Here is a 24,186-nt window from a genome sequence, read left to right as displayed (position 1 = left end):
CTAATTTAAAAGAAATATCTCAGTTGTTTAAAGAAAAGTTCCCTACAAGTCAAATTAGTTTTTCAAAATGTTGTGAGCTTAGGCCCAAAAACTGTATATTAGCTGGTAAAAGCGGAACACACACTGTTTGTGTATGTACATTGCATCAAAACACGAAGTTAATGATGAATGGAACAAAAATGAATATGCTTGTCTTTGATGATGACTCCTCTTTGAAGTCTTACCATTGTTGCCTGGCTAACACCTGTATGTGCAACCCACCTTTTCAGCACTGTTATATGAATAACTGTAAAGACTGCCCAGGTGCAACACCACTTAAAGACAAACTGACTGCTAAATTTAATGAGGAGATGATTGACCAAGTGACATACAAGAGGTGGGTTACTGTTGATAGATGCTTGATGGAAACTGTAAAACACACAGATGATTTTATTGATGATTTTTTGGAAACTTTGTTAAAACTTAAAACTTATTCATTTTTAGCAAATCAGCAAAAAGAATACTACAATGAAATTAAGGAGACCCTAACTGAAGGCCATGTTGTAGCTAACTGTGATTTTGCTGAAAATTATTCTTTTGTAGTACAGGATGAAATTCAATCGTTTCACTGGACCACCAACCAAGCGACAATTCACCCATTTATTATTTATTACAAATGGGACGGAAAGTTAAAAAATCTTCAGTATGTCTTTATTTCAGATTGTTTGGAACATAACACTGCTGCATTTTATGTTTTCGAAAATAAACTAGTTGAAATCTTGAAACAAACATAACCTTTTGATTTGAAAAAGATCACTTACTTTTCCGATGGTAGTGCTGCACAATATAAAAACAGAAATTTTTTTTGCAATTTGTGTTTGCACAGACAAGATTTTGGAATCGATGCCGAGTAGCAGTTCTTTGCCACATCTCATGGTAAGAGTGCCTGCGATGGTCTTGGTGGAACTGTTAAGCTCTTAGCAGCTAGAGCCAGCCTGATATATACAGAATCAACTTTTTACACCCCAAAGGACAGCACGTAGCTTCTTGTACCCACAACCAAGGGATGTGTTGGAGATGCCCTACTTCAAAAAGTCGATCCAACGACAGAAACAGGACGAACATATGCCTTAAGTGCTGAAGAAATGAAACTGACCTCTCTCGCTTTGGAGAAATATATAAGAAGATTGAAATGAATATTTAGGCAGTTACTTCTACTGTTCAATGACTAAACTAATAAAAACAGAAATAAACTAATAAAACATACCAACTTATGAATTTACTACTATCCTAATTTAAACTGGGTTTACACTAACAACGGATGCAATTTCAACAACCGAACACCAGAAGGTAAAAGATCTCATTTGTAACGAGGTGATCCATCAATTATTAAAAAATTCTGATGGATTAGATTTTAACTAGCCTTATAAATTAAGTAACTTTAAAAAAACAATAGATGTAAAACAACTATGTACAGAATCTCATCTGTTTAGGATACTAACACAACCGTGCATATTTACCATACCAGTCTCTATAACATAACATGACCCCATTGTCATGTGTAGAGGGTGCGCACTGTGACAAAATATTTTTTTCAATAAGAACCCATTTGTATCCCATTCTGAAATTTTCAGTACATGTAGTCAGATATGGTACAAATCACATACTTTATTATGAAAAAAATTCAAGGAGACGCATTTTGGAAATTTAAAAAAGTTTTTGAATTTTTTTCAAAATTTTTGACATTTTTTAAACATAGGTATGTGACATATCACAATACAGGGCATTTCAAATGAAAAAGAAAGCCACAAATTTGAACTCTGTAAGTGGAATAGTTTTTGAGTTATACAATTTTAAAGATTTCAAAACGCGGCTCAAAAACGTCGATTTTTGGATTTTTAAAGCTTCGTAACTCAAAAACCAAAAGTCATAAAAATCTAAAAATTTATATTTTTATTAGTTTTGGTTAGTATGAAATGGTACAAAAAATTAAGCAAACCTGAGAGGTCAAGGTTTAACATAATGGTCAAATTGGTTGATTTGGCATGGAATGACCCTTAAAAATGACCTTAAGAATGACCCTTTTAGGGGCCCATACACGGTCAATATTATTGCGCAATATTTTACATTGCACAATATTATTGAACGTGTATGGGCTAGATTGAAGGTAAAAATCAGGTTGCGCAATATATTGAGTGAATACAAAAAGTTTTGAAAATTATTGCACAATCTTCAATATATTGAATCGTGTATGGGTAGTATTGTGCAATATCCTGTCGGTCTGTCAATTCAGTTGCTGTAGGTAGGAGTCAAGAGTGGGTTTACTATTGTGTCTTGTGAATTGTTTATAGTAAAAATGACAAGTGTAGAGGAAAAGAAGTTTCTACTGGAAGTTATAGAAATGTACCGCTCATTACCGGCTTTGTGGGACCATGGGTCCAAGGACTACAGTAATAGAACGAAGAAGAATGAACAGTACGAAGAATTACTGAAAAAATATCAAGAAAAATAACCAGAAGCTGACAGAAAAGCACTGGTGAAGAAAATTAACTCTCTTCGAACGAATTTTCGAAAAGAGTTGAGACGAATAAAAAACTCTGAACGAAGTGGAGCTGGAGCTGATGAAGTTGTTGAGCCTACATTGTGGTATTTCGATGAGATGAAATTCTTGAGTGATTTAGAACAGCCTACAGAGTCAGTTAACACCATGTTGCTAGACGAAGAGGAAGGAGAAAACGAACCAAACACAGCTGCTGTAAGTTATTTTTACTTGTAAATTGTATTGTGCAAGTATAGGGTACAATTACAAAGAATTAATTTGATTACATTGATTAAACTCATAGCTTAGAATTATTCGCTATAATGCCCTGCATTTAAAGTCTTTTTGCAGTAAAACCAAAACCACTACGTATTTAAGTTTTTTATATGAAGTTATATTGCCAAGAAACCTCGCCTTCGTTGTTAAAGTAGTCACAGTATGCATCTCGTACAGCCTTTGCAGTATTCATTGCTTTCCGGCCTCGAATAGGTTGTAGTGGCACTGGTTGAACTACGTCCCTCCAGGACCCGTTAACAATGTGGCCTGATTCTAGGATCTCTGTATCAACATTTCCCCTAGAAATGTAACTAATTCCAGATTTTCGTCGTAGGTAGTTATGCAAATAACAGCACGCCAAAACAATTGTGTTTACATTTGCAATATTTACCATTATTGGTCTTTGAAGAACTCCAAATCGACTGGCCAAAATCCCGAACACGTTTTCAACTATACGCCTTGCACGAGATAATCGATAGTTAAATATTGCTTCATCTGGGGTCAAGCCGGTTTGGCTATATGGTTTCATGAAATTTTCGGTTAGTGCAAAGGCTTCGTCTCCAACAAAAACATACGGTAATTGATTGTGACTGTTTGGCAAAATGTCAGGTTGTGGTAAGTTTAGCCTTTTATTAGACAAAGCCTTTCCAAACTCTGTGTTTCCCAAGACTCCTCCGTCAGATACCCGTCCGTTTACACCAACATCTACCATAATAAATTCGTAATTAGCATTGACAACTGCAAACAGCACGACACTAAAGAAATGTTTATAATTGTAGTAGCGTGATCCAGATCCAGGTGGTTTGCGAATCGCTATGTGCTTGCCATCTACGGCGCCGAGACAGTTTGGGAAGTTCCACCGTTTATAGAATTCTTGTGCTGTTGATGTCCATTCCTCTTCCGATTTTGGTATCTGTAAAAAAATATAACTCAAAATTTCAACATTCAACCACCTCCAGTTCCTTAGTGTTTATAAGTTTTCTGAACCTTAAATATGTTGTATGCTATTTTGTATCCGTTATATTAGATAAAGAAAAATCATTGGTGGACTATAAAAACCCTGTATAGTTTATTTCATATGTATTATAGTAATTTGAAAGAATCGGCTGAAAACATTAAAACGACCTAAAATTATTTTATAACAAAAAAGTTTCGGATATCTGGATTGGTATGTAATTTGGATCCTATGTTTACAGGATAATATTTTATTTCAATTGTTATCAGTGGTACAGTTATTATCTTCTTTTCCAGCATGAAATTGCACCCTCAAAACCTGGGCCTACCAAAAAGCCAAAGTTTAATGCAAACGATGAGTTGTTGGCGAAAGCTCGTAAACGGCTGGAGACACCTCCAGACGATTTTGAGAAGATAGCTATTGCTTGGGCAGTGGAACTGAAGAAAATGGACGCTCAGCAGCAAATGTTTGCTAAAAAGGCCATAAATGACATTTTGTTTGAGGGGCAGATGGGTACCTTGAGTCGGGATTCTGTACAAATTAATGTACATAATAGCCGAGCATCTACTCCGTTCCATGGTTCAGTTGCTAGTCCAGTATATTGTGACCAGCCAACAATGCACCACTCACAACCCGTGCATCAGACCCTTCAACATTCCGCAGGGCAGTATTACCCAGATGCTTCAACCTACCTTGCTAACTTCCAACCCCCAGCATAGCTTTTAAAATTGCCAGAAAATACTAAAGACTGTTCTCTATACCCCAGACATTTTTTATTCAAAGTGTGTTATATTGAGTATCCAAAATGTATTAGGTTATATTATGTGGTGTTATTAAGTTTCTTTATAGGAAAATAATGTTTTATAGGAGCTGGATTGAGGAAATAAATAAACTTTTTCAAAATGGAGTAAAGCTAAGCTAAAAGAAAAGTCAAAATTAAAATAAAAAGTAAAATGTAAAAAATATTTACTGATAATGATAAAGAGTGAATATTTGCATTTAGGAGTTATTGTTTGTTAATTTTTTCCACGAGTTATTGTTTTGTTAACTTTTCCCTCTAATTATTTTCTGTTAACTTTTTTCAGGAGTTACTTTTAAATTAACTTATTTTGGAGTTACTTATCTGTTTACATTTACCTATCGTAATAAATTGTTTAATTAAAAATTTTTTTTTTTTTCTTACCTGTATATAATTCTGCAAACAATGTACTATAGCATTACAGGTTTCTACTACAATCCTGCCAATCGCTTGTGCAGAAATAGCACTTGTGAATTTGAGGTCTTCAAAAGAATTTCCTGTGGCAAGATAGCGCAAAGTTATGGACAAACGTTGACTCACGGAAATAGCATCCCTCATACTAGTATCGGCTTTCTTAATATAAGGCTCAACCAACTGTAATAACTCATCAAACGTTTCTGCGTCTAATCTAAGAAAGTTTTTAAAGTCACTAGGTTCACTTATTCGAAGCTCATTTAGCAGTCTTTCATGAGTAAAGTCCCTCCTTTTTTTCAACCACTCCTTCATCCATATCCTCTTCTTCCTCTTCTTCGACTTCGTCAGCAATGCGATTACCACACACGCTGCAGCATCCATATCACACATGATCACAACGAATAACACTAAACTATGACTGCTTAAAACATTATTCTGGCCTGAAACTAAAATATTGAAACCAAATTGACGGTCTTTCTCATCCGTATATTAGTCCAGTCAATCTGGGGTTTTTAGACAAAAAAAATACTAACAGGCTGGATTTTTTCCCATCGACTACTACCATGTAGACAAGTCTCCAGCCAAAAGTCCCCACCTCTAGCCCTCTTGCTTTTTTCCCTAGAGCCCTCAAAACTTTTTAAGGGTGGATAAATGCAGTACTTTATAAAATCGCTTATATTTCAGTAACTATTTCAGATAGACCTTACATCTTGTTGTTTTTAGATCCCTAAAATTACGGTCTAAGAACACGTTATGTAGGATTTGTGATTAGTTTACAGGTTTAATAGTTATTTCCATCTTTAATGCTAGAAAAAACAAAATGTTTCCATTTTATTCCGAATATTTAAGAGATATAGCTCTAATAATAATCATTAGTAAAGAGTTTTTATTTCAACATATTCTTCATTTAATAAGCTTTAAAATGATATATAACTTGGCATAACTAGCACTTACTATGCCCTTTAATTACCCATTTGAAGTATAGTAATCACCGCCGACTGCCTTGAACGCGCGCCCCGTCCCGCCCGCTAGCGCCGCCGCCGCGCCGCGACGCGATACCGACAAGGGCTCGGGACTAGGCATGCCTCCGTTCACATAATAGATGATTTATTTTTTTAAACGATCTTCATATCACTTAAAAACAAACATATTATTATTTCTCATATTAATTAATTAGGAAAATTAAAAAGAAACTAATACAACTAAATCAATTAGTAATTGCATATAAAGCATCAAGCCGAGTAAATACTGCATAGTATATGTGTGGTAAATAATAACTTATTATATTATAAGACAAAAATAATATAAATTTAAAATGTGAACACAAATTTAACTTATGTAAATAAACATAAACAGTGTACACAACTGTGATAATAATATTAACAAGCCTTATGTTTTATAAATCCTTATGTTTTCCCCTTTTGTGTGCCCTATTAGTAAAATAAATAATACAGTTACTGTTTTAGTAAACGATAGAACAATGGCAAATCATGTTTTCTACTATCACTTATTTATTTTTCCATTTCACTTAGAACCTTTTATTTCGATTTTCACAGTTGGTGTTCCTGTAACCGATTTGGGTTGGCACCCCTGCAACCGTTTTCGTATAGTATCAATCAATCAATCTATCAAAATAACTTTATTCATATTGCACATCTTGTACAGAATGGAGTCAGTTATAAAAACACAATATTAAACTTAATACTACTTACAAAGAAAATTGTTATTATAAAAAAAATCAAATTTCAGGAAGTTGGAAAAAATCTTCTAATTTATACAAGGGTCTGTTGGTGAATATGTATGAAAAGAGTTCAATTTTGGCAATCTTTCATGGTTTGATTTAATATAAAGGGCTATTTGATAAATGTATAAGCTAAAAACAGTCATAATTCCTATTTCTTTAAACTGCTCTTTTGCGGATGTTTTTGACTTTAGTTTTAACATAATGCGAATTGCTTTTTTTTGAAGTTCCAGAATGCTATTTAGGTTAAAATTTGATGTGCCCCCATAAAGACACAACCCAAAAGAAATATGTGATTCAATTAGGGAATGATATACTATTTTTAAGGTTTTTAAACTACTAAATTTTGACATCTGTCTTAATGCATGTATTCCTGAGTTGACTTTATTACAAACGTTTTCAACATGACTGTCCCAGTTAAATTTATCATCTATATGCAATCCAAGAAATTTTATTGTTTTAACTTCATTTAGTAAAATTGTATCCATAAAAATATTAAACTCAGGTGAATTTTTGCTTGTTGAAGAAAAATTTATATAATTAGTTTTTATTGTATTCGGTAATAAATTGATTTCATTTAAATATTGGTTACATTTGGTAAGCTCAACAAAAGAAGAGACTTCCACATCAGTATTTGAATTTCCGGATATTTTTATATTGATGTCATCAGCAAATAAACAAACACGATTGGGAGATTCTATCAATGAGGGGAAGTCAGTTAAGTAAATTAAGAATAATAAGGGCCCCAATATTGATCTTTGAGGGACACCATACTTAACAATTTTCGTTGAGGAAGTGTAAGTAATTAATTGGTTATGGCTATTTATGTGATCAATTGTGACATACTGCTGCCTGCCTGTAAGATAAGATTCAAACCAACGCCAAGCTCTCCCTTTTACACCGTTACATTTAAGTTTTTCAAGAAGTAAATCATGCGAGACACTATCAAAGGCTTTTGTTAAGTCTAAGAATATTCCCACTACTTTTTCCTTTGAATCAATTGAATTAATTATAGATTCACAGAAATCGATTCCTGCGTCAATCACAGACCTTCCTTCTCTAAAACCATATTGTTCCTTATCTAATAAATTATTTTCCTCTAAGTATTTTGAAAGTTGTATATGCACAACTCGCTCAAAATTTTTTGAAAATGAGCATAACAATGAGATAGGTCTGTAATTACACACTTCTTCTGGGTTACCATTTTTATAACAAGGTTTAATTTTTGATTTTTTTAATTTTTTCGGGGAAGATTCCAGAGATAAAAGAAGAGTTTATAACATGTAGTATATTTTATATATTTTAAAGGTTGGCATCCCTGTAACCGTTTCCGGATGGTAATCAACTTGCGTGAGTGTGATATAAAGATGGTGTTTTTTTCGAAGTGAATATAAGTTTAAATAAACAGATGCGTGCTTGTTATTTCCTAATAATGTTATTTAGTTATGACTTGAGTTTTGACGTGAGTATTTAGTGTATAATTATGGAAGCGGAATGTGACGAAACGGAGGAAGACTCGCCTCGATGCGTGATCTGCAAAGGACAGTTGGCAGCAGGTGAAACTGTGAATGTAAGATCCAAAGGATTGTTAAGCCTAATTAAGTCCAGCCTAACAAGGAAAGATGACTTACACAAACAATTTGAGAATTGTCAACAAATTAATTTACACAAAGAATGTAGGAAGACCTATACTCGCAGTTCCTCAATCAGATAATTTAATTCTATGTCTGCATGTAAAGAAACTACTTCTATTAGCACAGTGCAGCCTTCATCATCGTTTAATTTAAATTTACTTAATTTTGACTTTAAAAATAAATGCTTGTTTTGTAGCAAAGAAATTGTTATTGACAAAAAACTCCAGAGCTATATAGAAAATATATTCGTTTGGTGCAAAACAAAAGTGTACAAAGTACGCTACTGAAATATGCTGAAGATAGAACCGATGATTGGGGCGAGACTGTAAAATCGAGAGTGATAGGGGCTGCCGACTTAGTAGAATGCGAGAGTCGGTACCACTCAGATTGCTTTGCCAGATTTACCAAACCATCGTTGACCACAAAAAAAGGCAGGCCAGAAAACGAAGATTTAAAAGAGGCTTTCTTAAATGTTTGCGAATATATCGAGGACAGTGATGACTGTCAACATCTAGTTTCAGACTTGGAAGAAATGATGAAAGAGTTCTCAGGGCAGAGCTACGGAACTCAACATTTTCAAAATTATGTTAGAAAAACACGTTTTTACCCTCATTTCTTGCAATTGCAAGAAATCTTGTCGAAACAACTGCAGCTGCTTCAAGGCTTCTTTAAATTGTACAGAAATGTGAGGAGTATGTGCGGGACAATGTTCGAACAGTGCAATAATAGAAGTGGACCTGGAAGATACAGCATAAGCAAGACCGTAGGAATTGGCAACTATAAGTGCAAACAGTGCTTTCATGTTCCTTCTGTCACAAGATGGAGAGAGCTCTTCACTAGAGCTGACCTTGGTGCATACCTTAGATCTATATTCATTAAAAATGAATATTACATGTTTTTTCTATACAAGTTGTTTTGTTATCCAATATCAATTGTTAAAACTAGGTAAATAATAATTTATTTTTGTTCCTTATTGTTTACTTATTTCTTGGAATGTTTCTTGTATCCTTGGTCTTGTTCCAGGATTGATAAATTGTAAATAATACAAATAATATGATGAAAGAGGTAGTATTTAAAAATAAGTTGCCCTAGAGCAAAAGTGAACGCAGGCGTGGGCGTTCCTAGTCCCGAGCAGTATCGTCGTCGTCGCGTCGGTACGAGCCTCGGCGCGAGGTCGCGGCAGCCGGTGCACACTATACTTCAAATGTTAAGTCACAGGGCACAATACGAGCGAAATATGACAAGTCATATATCATTTTAAAGCTTATAAACAGGAGAAAATATTTACTTGAAACCTCTTTATTAATGATAATTACTGGAGCCTTGTTTTAAAATAATATGCGCAAATATTCTAAATGAAATAGAAAAATTATGCATTTTTATTATTAAAGATAGAAATAACTATTAAACTAGTAAACTAATCACAAAACCTACATATCATGTTCTTAGACCGTAATTTTAGGAATCTAAAAACAACAAGATGTAAGGTCTATCTGAAATAGTTACTGAAATATAAGGGATTTTATAAAGTACTGCATTTATCCACCCTTAAAAAGTTTTGAGGGCTCTAGGGAAAAAAGCAAGAGGGCTAGGGGTGGGGACTTTTGGCTGGAGACTTGTCTACATGGTAGTAGTCGATGGGAAAAAATCCAGCCTGTTAGTATTTTTTTTGTCTATCGGCCTATTTTAGGAACAGATTGACTGGACTATATTGCACAAACTTATTGAACTGTGTATGGTCGCGCCTTCAATAATATTGCGCAATATATTGTACAATAATATTGACCGTGTATGTCTATGTCTATTTAAATGGAATTAAAGAATCTTAACAGCTGGTTCAACTAATTAATTTGATTCTGTGATGTTCAATAGCATTTAAAAGTTAATAGGTTTACCAACAGGGTGCAGCAGTATTATTTGTTTTATTTATGACAACAGCTAATTTGCAACCAAAAGGTGAGTGAGCGTAGCGAACGAACTTCAACCAGTACGTCATTGAGCCATGCAAACGAGCTCATCTTGAAAATGAACGAGCATTTGACATAAAACCACATTAGGACAGGACGGAGTCTGTCGGGCCAGCTAGTTATTTCATAAATTGCCCTTTATAGTCATAATTCCTTTCAAAAGGGAACTACATAATGTTAAAAATACCTCAGCTGTACTTATTTGTTTGCTATTCTTTCAATTTATTACCTTGTACGCTTATTCTACGCGTATTCAACCAAAATACAGAGGGCTGAAAATTGTCTAACGTTGACACAAGAAATAGCAGAGTCGGTGCTAAGAATAGGCCTAATAAGAAATGCTTAGAAGAGGTTGCTGAGAAAAAAGTTTCTGATTTGAACAAATAGAACGTAAACTCTGTAAGTAATTCGGTAGTTAGTGAAGAACAACAAACAGATAATGGTACTTGGATTGAGGTTGTGAAAAATAAGTCTAAAAAACTCAGAAAACAAAAAATAACACATAGAACAGAAAATTGTGTAAGGTTGATAGATGCATTCTGGTAGATAGTAACAAAGTTGAAACAAGCAGAGCTGGTGATAAGAATAATGAATGTTATAAAGAGAAAGGAAAGTGTACAGCTTCTATTGATTTTGAAAATGTTCATAGTAAAGATTCTGATGGAACAAAAGTTACTGCTAATATACTTGGAATACGTACAGTTTCATTCATAACATGGAAAAAACTTCAATTGAGGAGAAGATCAATATTGCCGTAGGTATTTGGAGGAGCATTGTTACAAATGAAGAATGTGCATACTTTAACTATAAAAACTCTGCATTAATAGAAGGTATTATAAATTACTTATAATATAATTTTGCATAAAGTTTAAAGTCCATTTTACTTCCAAATCCATTGAACTTTTGGTAGTCTCGGTCTGTTTCTGAGCTTCTGCAAATCAAGAATCATTACTGGTTGGGATGAATCGTATATTGAGAATGTGTTGGTTAGTTTTGAGTGATAAACTGTATTTGGATCTCAAAGGTATATTCAACACTTCCTGAAGTCATTTTTCAGAACATCCCCCTTAATTTAGTTGTTTAATGCACTCTTTCAACAATGGCGAAAATTCCTCTTTTTAGGATAGATGTGCTCATATTTCTGTCATCCAGTTCTACACATTCTCCTTCCATGCTGCTTTTAGAGTGCGGAAAACCGCAAGGTCCATCGGCTGCAGTAAATGAGTTGCAATCGACAAGAGAGCTGCTAAAATAATTCCATTTTGAGAACAGAACTCACTCGTGTGAAAGAATAGTGGGATGTGTGTCTATCAATACAAAGGATAACTTGATGTTCAAGATTGTTGTCGTTTAGCAACTTGTTTAAGACGTTGCATAAATGTAAAAAAAATCTCACAAGTTATCCAACCATTTTCTGACCTACCCCAGTCAGGAGGTGCATTTTCTGCGATGTCAGCAGGAATTCATGCATACTTAAACACAATCATTGTGGGACCAACAATACCAGCTGCATTACCCATTAGAATAACAGTAACACATTCTTTTTCATCATTGTTTATGTGCTGGTAAACACTCTTATGGCCTTTTTTTTAACTAGATAGGGATTAAGGAAAAATGCGGATTCGTTAGCATTGAACATAAGCGACGGAACCGTTAAAATTCTCTCCAGTTATTCTTTAGTGGCCTCTTTGAGAATGTCAAAACCATTACTTACTATTTTATTAACCTCTGTGGTTTGGCACTTCAGGTATTCATGGACTTCTTTAAACCAGTCCCTGACTTGATTCCAGGTTACTAAAGCTCGTAACATTGTTAGATTTTGTGCCATTCAATTGACCACTTGAGGGTTCCTTTTCATAAAACCAATGTACCACTTGCGTACTGTCCTTCCATCGGTAAAGTGATTTTCTCTTTGCAGACCGGACAATTGGCGCTTCACACTGTCAAAAAGCTGATCTGTACTTACTAGAAATCCAGCTTAAGCCATGGCGAATATCCATTGCACCAATGCATATTCTTCCTCGTTGGTGAGTATTGATTGTGGTCCCAACCGATGCTTTATAGGTCATATCCCTTTATTTTGCTTATAAGCTTTGACCTCTGGACATTATTGTTTTTTGCAGCTAGTGAGTGTTAAACACCCTGTTTCAGATCTTCAAGAGCTTTTCCATTTGCAGCACTGAATAATTTATTTTTTTTCCATGGCGCCTCCTGAAATTAAGTTATGTTGAAAGAAGACTTGTATATTTAACACATACAGAGTGGCATTTAAGTAAGACAACCTATTTTTATTCCTTACCACGACAGAGAAAAATACCAAGTTCAATCACTATTGGTACAGATCATTATTGGTAACAGGAACAGATATATATTTGCAATTAACAACCATTACAACTTTGATGGGCTGCCATTTCCCACTCAGTCATCCATTGAAGTCCGGGTTTGCAGCATTGCATTCAACTTTAAAATATCTTTCATTTGATGAAAAAATCAACCTATACCTATACTAGAGATTTTCTTTTGACTTCTTGAGGCTCGTCCCTCAGAGGGGTCATCCTACCCTCATCCGGTAAGTAGCTGCAAATACATGTAGATTCAAGTCACCAGTAATGATCTGTGAACTTTGGCATTTTTCAACACACACATGTACAACATGCACACACCTACACGCTCATGCATTCAACGTCACTCCTACATTGTCGAATTTATTGACGAAATTAATTCGAAACATACTATTTCCCAAAAATGTCTGGGAAACGAAAGTAGACAGTTAATAATTTAAGTTAATACTTTTAGTGATCGTGTGTCATTATGAAGCGTGTTTATTTACTTCACTCTAATTTATTATCACATTACACAAAAAAGACACATCAATAACAATGTGCGAAGCAATTGTTGAAAATGTGAGGAACTGATACTGATACAACATCGATTGGAGCAAAACAGGTTGAAGCTGAATTGTTGACCGAAGGCTGTTTGAACTTAAACACTAATTTATTAAAAATTTCAACCAATCTGAAAGTTTCCGTAGTGAAGCACGGGTATTCCGCTAGTATTTATGTAAATATAGCACCTTTGCTACAGACTTAATTTTTCCTAAGTGTGTCATGTCTTTCGTGCATTTTTGACACAAACAATCATATCAAGCTTGCCTAGTTTATGAGTATATTAAATATGGTCTAAGAGTTCAAAAGTCCCATTTTCGTTGCCAGTTGACCTACACTGGTTTCCTGTTGGACCTTTTCTTTTGTGTTGGGTTGTTATAAATATTCTTTTATGGCTCTATACGTCCAGTATTCTTTGGAATTGTGAAGTTTGGAGGCAGAATCGTTCAGGCCCACTGCTTGCAGCAATTCCTGTTCCTTTACCCTTGTGTCTCGATTGTTTGGGAGCTTATAACGCAGGGGTTCCACTTTTTTTTAAATGGGGGCCCTTTATGTTGGGGTCGTAAGTTTCTCCGAAGGGCGGTTTCCCAAACTCATTTAAGCTTAGTTTTGGGAATTTAAACTAGGCATTAATCTAAGTTTAAACTAAACCACACCTCGAATTGGTTTAACTACTATGGTTTAAAATTAACTGAGATCAAATATATAATTCAGTTACATAACCTCAAATAAGTCCAAAATTAGAAGTAGATGTGAAAACAATAATATTTGAAACAACTACAAACTCTTATTGACAAAAATAGGCTTAGGGTTAGCAACGTTTTTTTTATCTGTACATTTAAATTGTTAAGCAAGGCTAGTATTAATTGCAGTGCCTGATAACTTAAATGGAAGAATTAATAGACATTTTTGAAGAAGTAGATGATAAAGATGATGACATTTTAGTGCCTAGAACTAGAGGGCCAACTAAAATAAGGGATAGAATTGACCATTTCAATAAATGGAATGATTCAGAACTTTTTTGAGAGCTTCAGGATGTGGAAGCAAACAGCAAACATAGTTTTGAGCTTAATCAGAGAAAGGTTAAGGAGTAGGACCAACAAAAGCCGTGCTGTTACCTCAGAAGAATACTTTAAGGTCCTATGCTTCTGACTGCTTTTTTATTAACATAGGTGAGTAGGTGGTCTACATAAAAAGAGTGAAAAGAGAGTTTTACACTAAGGCGTGGATTCCTATCTGTGTTGGTGCCATAGATTGTACACCATACGTCTGACAGACAAAATGCATATATAAAAACTGATCGGCATTAAAAGAGCTACATATTTGCTAAAAAAACGTTATTGGTAAAACTAATCGTTCTCGAGATATATGCCAAAATATATATTTTGGCAGCCATCTTGGCGGCCATTTTGAGTTTTAGGGCATGTTGCCAAGGTACGATTCATGGCGATTTTTGAGGGCTTATTAGGGGAACTCTTAGCTATCATAAAAAAAAAAAATGCTCGTGTTGCAATTTTGTTGGGGTTCAACACTAAAATGATTCCACAAGTTATAGGGAACGTTTTTTTTATCTGTATATAACCTCAAATAAGTCCAAAATTTGAAGTAGATGTGAAAACAATAATATTTGAAACAACTACAAACTCTTATTGACAAAAATAGGCTTAGGGTTAGCAAAGTTTTTTTTATCTGTACATTTAAATTGTTAAGCAAGGCTAGTATTAATTGCAGTGCCTGATAACTTAAATGGAAGAATTAATAGACATTTTTGAAGAAGTAGATGATAAAGATGATGACATTTTAGGGCCTAGAACTAGAGGGCCAACTAAAATAAGGGATAGAATTGACCATTTCAATAAATGGAATGATTCAGAACTTTTTTGAGAGCTTCAGGATGTGGAAGCAAACAGCAAACATAGTTTTGAGCTTAATCAGAGAAAGGTTAAGGAGTAGGACCAACAAAAGCCGTGCTGTTACCTCAGAAGAATACTTTAAGGTCCTATGCTTCTGACTGCTTTTTTATTAACATAGGTGAGTAGGTGGTCTACATAAAAAGAGTGAAAAGAGAGTTTTACACTAAGGCGTGGATTCCTATCTGTGTTGGTGCCATAGATTGTACACAATACGTCTGACAGACAAAATGCATATATAAAAACTGATCGGCATTAAAAGAGCTACATATTTGCTAAAAAAACGTTATTGGTAAAACTAATCGTTCTCGAGATATATGCCAAAATATATATTTTGGCAGCCATCTTGGCGGCCATTTTGAGTTTTAGGGCATGTTGCCAAGGTACGATTCATGGCGATTTTTGAGGGCTTATTAGGGGAACTCTTAGCTATCATAAAAAAAAAAAATGCTCGTGTTGCAATTTTGTTGGGGTTCAACACTAAAATGATTCCACAAGTTATAGGGAACGTTTTTTTTATCTGTATATAACCTCAAATAAGTCCAAAATTTGAAGTAGATGTGAAAACAATAATATTTGAAACAACTACAAACTCTTATTGACAAAAATAGGCTTAGGGTTAGCAAAGTTTTTTTTATCTGTACATTTAAATTGTTAAGCAAGGCTAGTATTAATTGCAGTGCCTGATAACTTAAATGGAAGAATTAATAGACATTTTTGAAGAAGTAGATGATAAAGATGATGACATTTTAGGGCCTAGAACTAGAGGGCCAACTAAAATAAGGGATAGAATTGACCATTTCAATAAATGGGATGATTCAGAACTTTTTTGAGAGCTTCAGGATGTGGAAGCAAACAGCAAACATAGTTTTGAGCTTAATCAGAGAAAGGTTAAGGAGTAGGACCAACAAAAGCCGTGCTGTTACCTCAGAAGAATACTTTAAGGTCCTATGCTTCTGACTGCTTTTTTATTAACATAGGTGAGTAGGTGGTCTACATAAAAAGAGTGAAAAGAGAGTTTTACACTAAGGCGTGGATTCCTATCTGTGTTGGTGCCATAGATTGTACACATGTTATAATTCAATCATCCGGACGCCCTCAAGCTGAAGTCTACCGCAACAGGAATGTGTATTTACTAAAAACTTACAAGTAGTTTGTGACTCTACTCTGTTGTTCAGGAATATCTTTGCTCGCTGGCCTGGCAATACACATGATATTTTTAACTCATCAATAGTAAAGCGGGATTTTGAAACCAATGAGTTTGGAAATGGAGTTTTGATGGGAGATGCTGGTTATGTGTGTACTAACTACATGATTCACCCTCTGGACAATGTTACAACTCCAGAAGAGCAATTGTTCCAAGAATCCCAAATCATAACAAGAAATCCTATAGAACGATGCTTTGGAGTATTTGAACGGCGTTTCCCTGTTCATTTCCTTAGGGATTCGAGTGAAGGAATATCGGGTTGAGAGCAGAATTGTCGCTACAGCTGTTTTGCATAATGTATGTACTTCTCAAAAAAGCTGAAAACTCAAAATTCTTAAATAGCAAGATATAACACTTGTGAAAGGTATTTTTAAAACAAACATTTTATGTACCTAAGCTTTCTTTTTATCTCTTACCCCAATCGGCCTAATCTAAAACGGTTTCCAAAGTTCATCGGCTTGTCTTTACAAAATCACAGCAAGGTCTTTACCGCCTTTAATGCCCATTTTATTTGCCAAGTTTAATTTCCAAAAATTAGAGGTAAAACATGTGACTTATTTTCGAAAACTCCTTGGCAAGGATGGTTGTCTAATTGAACATGAAAACAATGTCTACCATAAAAAAATTGTTGAAGCTGGTACGGAAATTTTTGTGAGAGTGCAGTCTCCTTCTCCTTAAATTTCTGTAAGAAATATGCAAAATAAAAGCCACCTCTAGAAAGTGGAAGAACACGGAAAAGGTTTTACTTTTATGGTCAATTATGGTTTGTTTTTGGGGAAACAAAACATCACACTACGAGGCCATCGTGATGATGACAGAATAGTAAAGGAAATTCAAAGCAAAAACGAAGTAAACTTCAGAGAACTAGTGCATTGAATCAGGAGACGAACATCTCAATAAACATCTTCAGTCAGCCTGAGCTGATTCAATTTACTCTAGTAAAACGATTCACAACTAACTAATCATCGCTTGTGGAAATGAAGTTCATGATGTTACAATAGATAGAATTAAAGCGGCAAAATATTATGGCATATATCATTAAAAGGAAAAAAATCATAAACAAAAACCACAAATTGGTGCAATACTTGTTTTCGCTAGTAAAATGTGGTTGAGTTCAAAAAGTTACGCATTACTATCCCGTGCCTGGACATAGTTTTTTGCCTTGCGGTCGTTGTTTCGGGGTCATTGAAAAAAACTCAAATTGATTGAACGTGTTTTCGTTCCAAATAAGAATCATACTCATATAAAAAAATCTTCTAAAAAGTTCAATACAGTTCATGTTAGTTTGAGAGCAGCCAAATAAAATGATGTGAAAGCTCTAGTGGAAAAATATGTTCCAGGCAGAGATATGTAGTTAACCGACTTCCCCACTACCAACAAAAGGAGGAGGTTCTCAATTTGTTTGTGGCGATGTTTTTTTTTTTCTATGTATGTTCACCAATTTCTCTGTGATTCTTTTACCGATCAGTGTGGTTCCACCACCAAAATAACCAGGAGAGTTTCTATTTGGTACCTTATATATTATGTTTAAGTATAATATTTGTTTCGGTGAAAAATTCTGAAAACCCTAAATATTCAACATTTATTTTGTTTACATTTGTGCAGATTGTTTACATTTGTGCAGATAAGGCAATAAATAATAATAACATTCCTACAGCTGTTAGTTGAAACCATTCAAATGAAGCTACAGACAATTCTTCATGAAACAGTTGCTTCATATTGATCAATAAACTATTTCTTGCCATGGAGCCTAAATGAATTACATTGAGAAAAATGCATTTTGTTTTGGTTACTATAAAAAATTTATTTTAACATTTGACCTGATTTGTGTATACAGTAATTCTGTTTTCATTAGTATTGAATATTCTGACATACAAAAACATATATGTTTCAGAGAATAGCTGTATGATATTGACAAATAAAGGTGTATTGTGAAAACCAAAGCATTCGTAAAACAGGTCTAAATATAAATTAAATGCAATTATTCCTTACACGACCTAAGAAGTGTGACAGTGCATAATCGTCAATTATTGTCTTAAAAGTGTAAAATATATTAATTAATAAACATGCATTTGCAGATATGGAATGTTTATTGATATTCTCTACCCAGTTACTATATCATATCAAAGGTACTATACGTGTTAAAGACCAATTTTCCACTTTTGAGATATTTTTTAGTGCTGGCGGCTGAGGAATAACTTTCATATTGTTCCAAAAGGCTTGAGATGTTACTGTATTTCGTTTTATAATGTAGAAGTACACCGATTGCAGGAAACGATGATGTCTGACATTTCAATGTATCTAGAAAAGACAATTAGTTTTTCATTAGGCCTAATGTAATGGACAACTCTTTCATTCTTAAGGAATTTCTAAAAATGTTTATTTTCATACCCATTGATTTTGTAACCTGAACAGGTGACTCAAGCAGTTTTAAAATAATGATTGTTCTGTGGTACTTTTGATTGTTTCAAACAGTTTTGCTTATCAAAAACCTCAAGTAATTAATACATAAAAAATTATACAGTCACTAAAAATCATGAAATAATTTATTTTTGTAAAAAAATACAACCGACTTCAAACGCTCTAAAAAGAATGAAATAATTTCAATAAAGTAAACTTTTGTATTAGGCAAGCTCACGTATTTCAAGTCGGCGCGGCTCAAACTGGAAATATGATTGAAATTAAATATTGTGTGTGTATTTTGAAAATCAATAAATTGTAGCTGGATAACATAAATATATAAAAAACATACTGAACTGTTTTGTTTATATATTAAAATAAATATTTTCTTATATTTTATGTTTACTTCAGAATAAATGCTTTATGAAAATAACACACACAAATGTTCTATATGAATAGGAAAATAATTTAGTTTGATATTATGATGGGGAAAAGAAGCTAGTTTAGTATTAAAACGTAACGTTAATTTTCCAAGTTAGAAACATTAAAATGCGTTATAATCTTTTTAAAAATACTCGTTAATACCACTATAATGCCGATCTCTGATTACGGTAATAAAATAACACTTAACGCATAACTATGAAAAAGACATGCAGATTAACACCTTTAGTTATAGATGGTCACCTGCAATATGGACACCCTCTTTCAATTTGTATCAAAAATCATCATAGAGCCGCGCCGACTTAAAATACGTGAGCTTGCCTAATACAAAAGTTTACTTTATTGAAATTATTTCATTCTTTTTAGAGCGTTTGAAGTCGGTTGTATTTTTTTACAAAAATAAATTATTTTATGCAATATGGACACCCTCTTTCAATTTGTATCAAAAATCATCATAGAGCCGCGCCGACTTAAAATACGTGAGCTTGCCTAATACAAAAGTTTACTTTATTGAAATTATTTCATTCTTTTTAGAGCGTTTGAAGTCGGTTGTATTTTTTTACAAAAATCTAAATACTATACAGCCGGATGTAAATTATTTTACAATCCGTTGTTTATTAATGAAGAAGCACCAGCTGGAGAAGCTGACGAGAACACCGATGCCCAAGATGATGGTGATGATGTAGACTGATAACTACCTCTGCCCACCTTCCATAACATATATGATCTATTTTTGTCCTTGAATATTTTATATAGCTGGCAAAAATGTTAAAATAACACACTCCTTGGCTACCCTCCTAGATCACCGTTTAAAAGGGAGTGTTTTCGTTAGCCAAGTCTGTTTGAGGAATGCTAAGTCACCGCTCCTAAAAGAGGCGGAAATGATTTATGGTAATGGGACCACCTCACAACAAACAACAGGGCAAACAAATCAACAACCCTCCACTTCAAGTTTAAGCAAAGTAAGTCATCACTCATTATTATCAGAAGGTAATACAAATGAATTAGGCCTCCAATTTTAGAATTTTTTATACATTGTAAATTCTTTTGCAAATCTGAGGCAGTTAAACCGGTACTTACGTGTTATGTGGGAGCCACTAATTTAAACATATTCTTGTTATCTCTTAGCTCAATTTAGCCTAATCATCACACTTTAGTAATGGTTGCTTTGTAAAATTTTAAACAAAACATTAAATCGTTAACAAAATCCATAAATGCATTCATAAAGGTAAACCCACATCATGTAGTCGGTGCAACAACCAACCAATTGTTTGTTACATTAGCCGTAAACTCTGTAACAGAAGATAAACAAACCGTAGGCCTACTTACAGGTGAGGTGAGGACCACTTAGGCCGGCCACACACAGAACCGGGCGGGGCGGGGCGCGACAGGGCACGGCGAGACGCCTGACTTGCACTGTCGTGCTGCTTGTCACACACCGAAAGAGACGGGGCACGACGAGTCAAAAATTTAGCAAATTTTCTTCACTGTCTCAGTCACTAGTGAACTCAGTGAGAGTAAAGTGGTGTGTAGTGCTTTTTGAAATGGATGAAGACGAGGAAACCATTTTGTTGATTTGGAACTATCTGCAGCTCCTGGACCACAACGTTAAGAACAGAAGGATGTGGGTACACCCCATAAACCAGAAAAGGGATATAGGAAGTTTCATTTCCGAGCTTCGAGCCGATCCGGCCAAATTTTTTAATTATTGTCATATGTCAATTTCGACATTCGACTTTGTGCTCGAGAGCATTCGGAGCAAAATAGAAAAACAAAATACTAACTGGAGAACAGCCATACCTCCAGAGGAGCGGCTTTTGATAACATTAAGGTAAGTATGTTGCTCCTCTATTTCCTTAGTAATAGTTATTCAACCATATAATAGGACTGCATAGTCCTAAAAAATGATTTAGACCTACTGGTTTCAATTTAATTGTATACAAATAAATACAAGTCTAGGGTTTCTAATAAAATACCAGTTTATATTTATAACATTTTATATTGTTAACGTTAACAAAAACATATTAAATAACATAAAAATTCATTAGTTTTGGTCTGTATTCCAGAAGTTAAATTGAGTAATGCTGTTTTCGTCATGACTTGTTCGTAACGGCTGCAGCTCGTGATAAGTCAAGCCGCTTGTACTTGTTGATGATCTTGATGAAATATTGGAAGAAAGGCTTCCAGATTATAAAATGGGAGGCTGTAATTGATGGGAGAATGAATTTCTAGATCGCTGCTGGTAGGATTGTTGGCCAATTAAATTATTCTGAGTAGTCATCACTTGTAGTTTCAATTTTCTTTTATTTTCATTTGTTAACAGATCTGTGTCAGGAATCATACTTTTGAAAAAAGTTAGCATCGCATTTTCTTGCTTAATATCATCATTGTTTTTTTTCTTCTCGGTGGCTATCTTTAGAAAATCAACCATCGGTGCAGCCACGATTTCTGCTGCTGTTTTGGGTTTTTTTTTCATAGGTGCGAACTCATCCATATTTTCAAATGCCGGTATGGTTAGTACTTCTCCTTCTTCTTGCACTTCCCTTAAAGGGGTCAAAGAATCTTCTGTAGGTCCGTTATTTGAATTATCAAGGGCATCCGCCAAGGTAGGGACTGGAGCCGTCAAATTACTTGACATTACCCTTGTCGACCAAGTCCATGGCTGCAGGAATTGCATAGCATCAAAGAGATGCCATTTCCTTTTCCTTTGACCGGATCCACTCGGGAGTTTTCTTCATCTCTCGTACATATCTGTTGTACCCGTTCCTCAAGTTTGTCCATTTTGTCTTGCACACTTGAACTGAAAACAATACATTTTGTTAATGTATTTTAACAAAAATATACCTCTTGTTTTTAGGCTCAAAACAAAGGCAAACACATTTATTGCAAAGAATAATCACAAAAAAACTGTTTTCCAAACTCTGTAAATTGCAAACACTTATGTTTCTTTGTGTGTTTCAGGTTTTTGGCAACGGGAGAACGTTTCCAATATCTCCACTTTAACCATCGTGTTGGTGCATCAACTGCTGGAAAAATTATTTCTGAAACATGTGTTGCTCTTTGGGAAACATTGACACCAAATTATTTAATGCAAGATCCACCACCCGAGGGATGGTTAAAGATTGCTAATAGATTCGAAGAGCTTTGGAACTTTCCTAACTGCTGTGGGGCTATCGATGGAAAACATATTAGGCTTGAGGCTCCATGGAAAAGTGGATCGATGTTTTTCAATTATAAGTCATACAATTCTATCATACTTCAAGCTGTAGTCGACGCAGATGGCAAATTTCTAGTGGTAGATGTGGGCGAAGCTGGAAAAAATAGTGATGGAGGTGTTTTTATTTCATCGACAATTGGTCGTTTGTTCAATGACATGAAACTGAAACTACCAAAGCCGAGAACATTGTACAGAGATAAGCCTACACAATTTCCTTATGTTTTTGTGGGAGACGAAGCATACGCCCTACACAAAAATATGATGAAGCAGTTCGCTAAAACCTCGTTAACGAGAGAAAGAAGAACTTACAATTATCGTCATTCCAGAGCACGAAGGATTGTTGAATGCGCTTTTGGAATGATGACCAAGAAATTTAGGGTTTTGGAAACAGCAATGCTAGTGCATCCTGACAAAGCAAAGGAGATAGTTTTGACATGTTGTGTTCTTCACAACCTCATACAATCAAGAGAAGGCAATCTACAAGAGGTATATGATGAAATAATGAACGTAGAAGAGACTTGTGATACTGAACAGGATGCTGTCAGAGCTAGAGCAACAAAAGCGGCATACGATGTAAGAGACAATTTCATGAAATATTTCAACTCTCCTTCAGGCGCAGTGTCTTGGCAGGATAAAATGGCATTAGTTTAAATGTTCATTACAAATCAATTGCATGAAAACTATACAACTATGTTGGATCGTTAATTTTGTCCATGTTTATAACTAGTAGGCTATAATTTATTCTTTTAAATGTCAAATAAACACATTTTTCAGTTTATCAATTTTGTTTTATCCTCATTAAAATGACTTTATTTAAGTTTTTAATACAGTCATTCTTATTTATTTTGTTTGTAGAATAAATAAAGTAGCCTCTAGATATTTTTAACATAAATGCATTATGATATAATAGGCTACAGTGTTGGTCAAATATTATTTCAAACTATCAACTAATTTAAAAAAGTCAATGTTAATTTTACAATAGCGGCTTTTTATAGTTCAAGTTTTGAAATTTTTAGGTCAATACTCTTACTCTGAATTTTTTTCCATTATTGCAAACAAAACTATTTAAATGTGTTCTTAAGAGCCAATATAGTTTTACTAATGAGCGTAAATTATCAAATAAAAATATATATTTACCTGGAACGTTAAGCTCATTCGCTATGAGTGTCCATATCTTGGTAAGCACATCCTGGTTGTGGTGTTCTTTCATGGATAAGTTGTAGATGGCCGGATGGCTTTGAACAAGAACCAACAGTTTATCCACATCTACAATATGTTCTTCTGTATCAGTAGCCGTAACCTCAGTCACAGAAGACATGGTACTAGGTGATATCAGAGTGAGATTTGGAGTATAAAATGTTGAAAAAAATAATATACGAGAGTAAACGAAATCAACACACTAGGTTACAAGAGTAAGACCTTGTTTTGTTTACATTTGAAATTAACATATGTTTTAACAATAGTAATAAATTAAAGAAATCGTAACCATGGTAAATAAAAGCACGTGGAGGAAATTAGTCACGTGACCGCGCATGCGCAGAATGTTCTGCCCGGCAGCGACTTGCCTAGAGGCATAATTTTGGAGACCTTCGCATTTTGCCCTGAGGGCGCCCCGGGGCGTCTTTTCGACGTGCCCTGCCTCGCTCGGTCCTGTGTGTGGAGCTCCATAAGCGCCCGTGCAATTCCCGTCGCACAAGACGCCCCGGGGCAAAATGCCCTGTCGCGCCCCGCCTTGCCTGGTTCTGTGTGTGGCCGGCCTTATATTAGACTTTTGTAACTCAACCTAACCTAACCAAACTTTCACAATTGTGTACTATTATGT

The 24,186-nt window shown here is 34.7% G+C and overlaps 1 protein-coding gene and 1 pseudogene across 1 annotated transcript; one reads left to right on the top strand and one right to left on the bottom strand.

The window, feature by feature from the left end:
* Window positions 1-2,335: 2,335 nt before the first annotated feature.
* On the top strand, window positions 2,336-4,468 carry LOC128984280 (uncharacterized; annotated as a pseudogene).
* A 765-nt stretch (window positions 4,469-5,233) lies between these two features.
* LOC128984279 (uncharacterized) lies at window positions 5,234-23,682 on the bottom strand. Its single transcript, XM_054403583.1, is given in 6 exon segments — window positions 5,234-5,330; window positions 16,247-16,297; window positions 20,477-20,571; window positions 21,669-21,884; window positions 21,886-21,947; window positions 23,502-23,682. Coding segments are annotated over 6 exon segments (702 nt in total).
* Between the last annotated feature and the right edge of the window lie 504 nt (window positions 23,683-24,186).

The sequence above is a fragment of the Macrosteles quadrilineatus genome, unplaced genomic scaffold (genome assembly GCF_028750875.1).
Source record: "Macrosteles quadrilineatus isolate MER2022 unplaced genomic scaffold, UCM_ALF_1.0 Scaffold_2__2_contigs__length_208266976, whole genome shotgun sequence".
Lineage (NCBI taxonomy): Eukaryota > Metazoa > Arthropoda > Insecta > Hemiptera > Cicadellidae > Macrosteles > Macrosteles quadrilineatus.
Note: the sequence above shows the minus strand (reverse complement) of the source record. Positions and strands in the feature narration are given on the sequence as shown.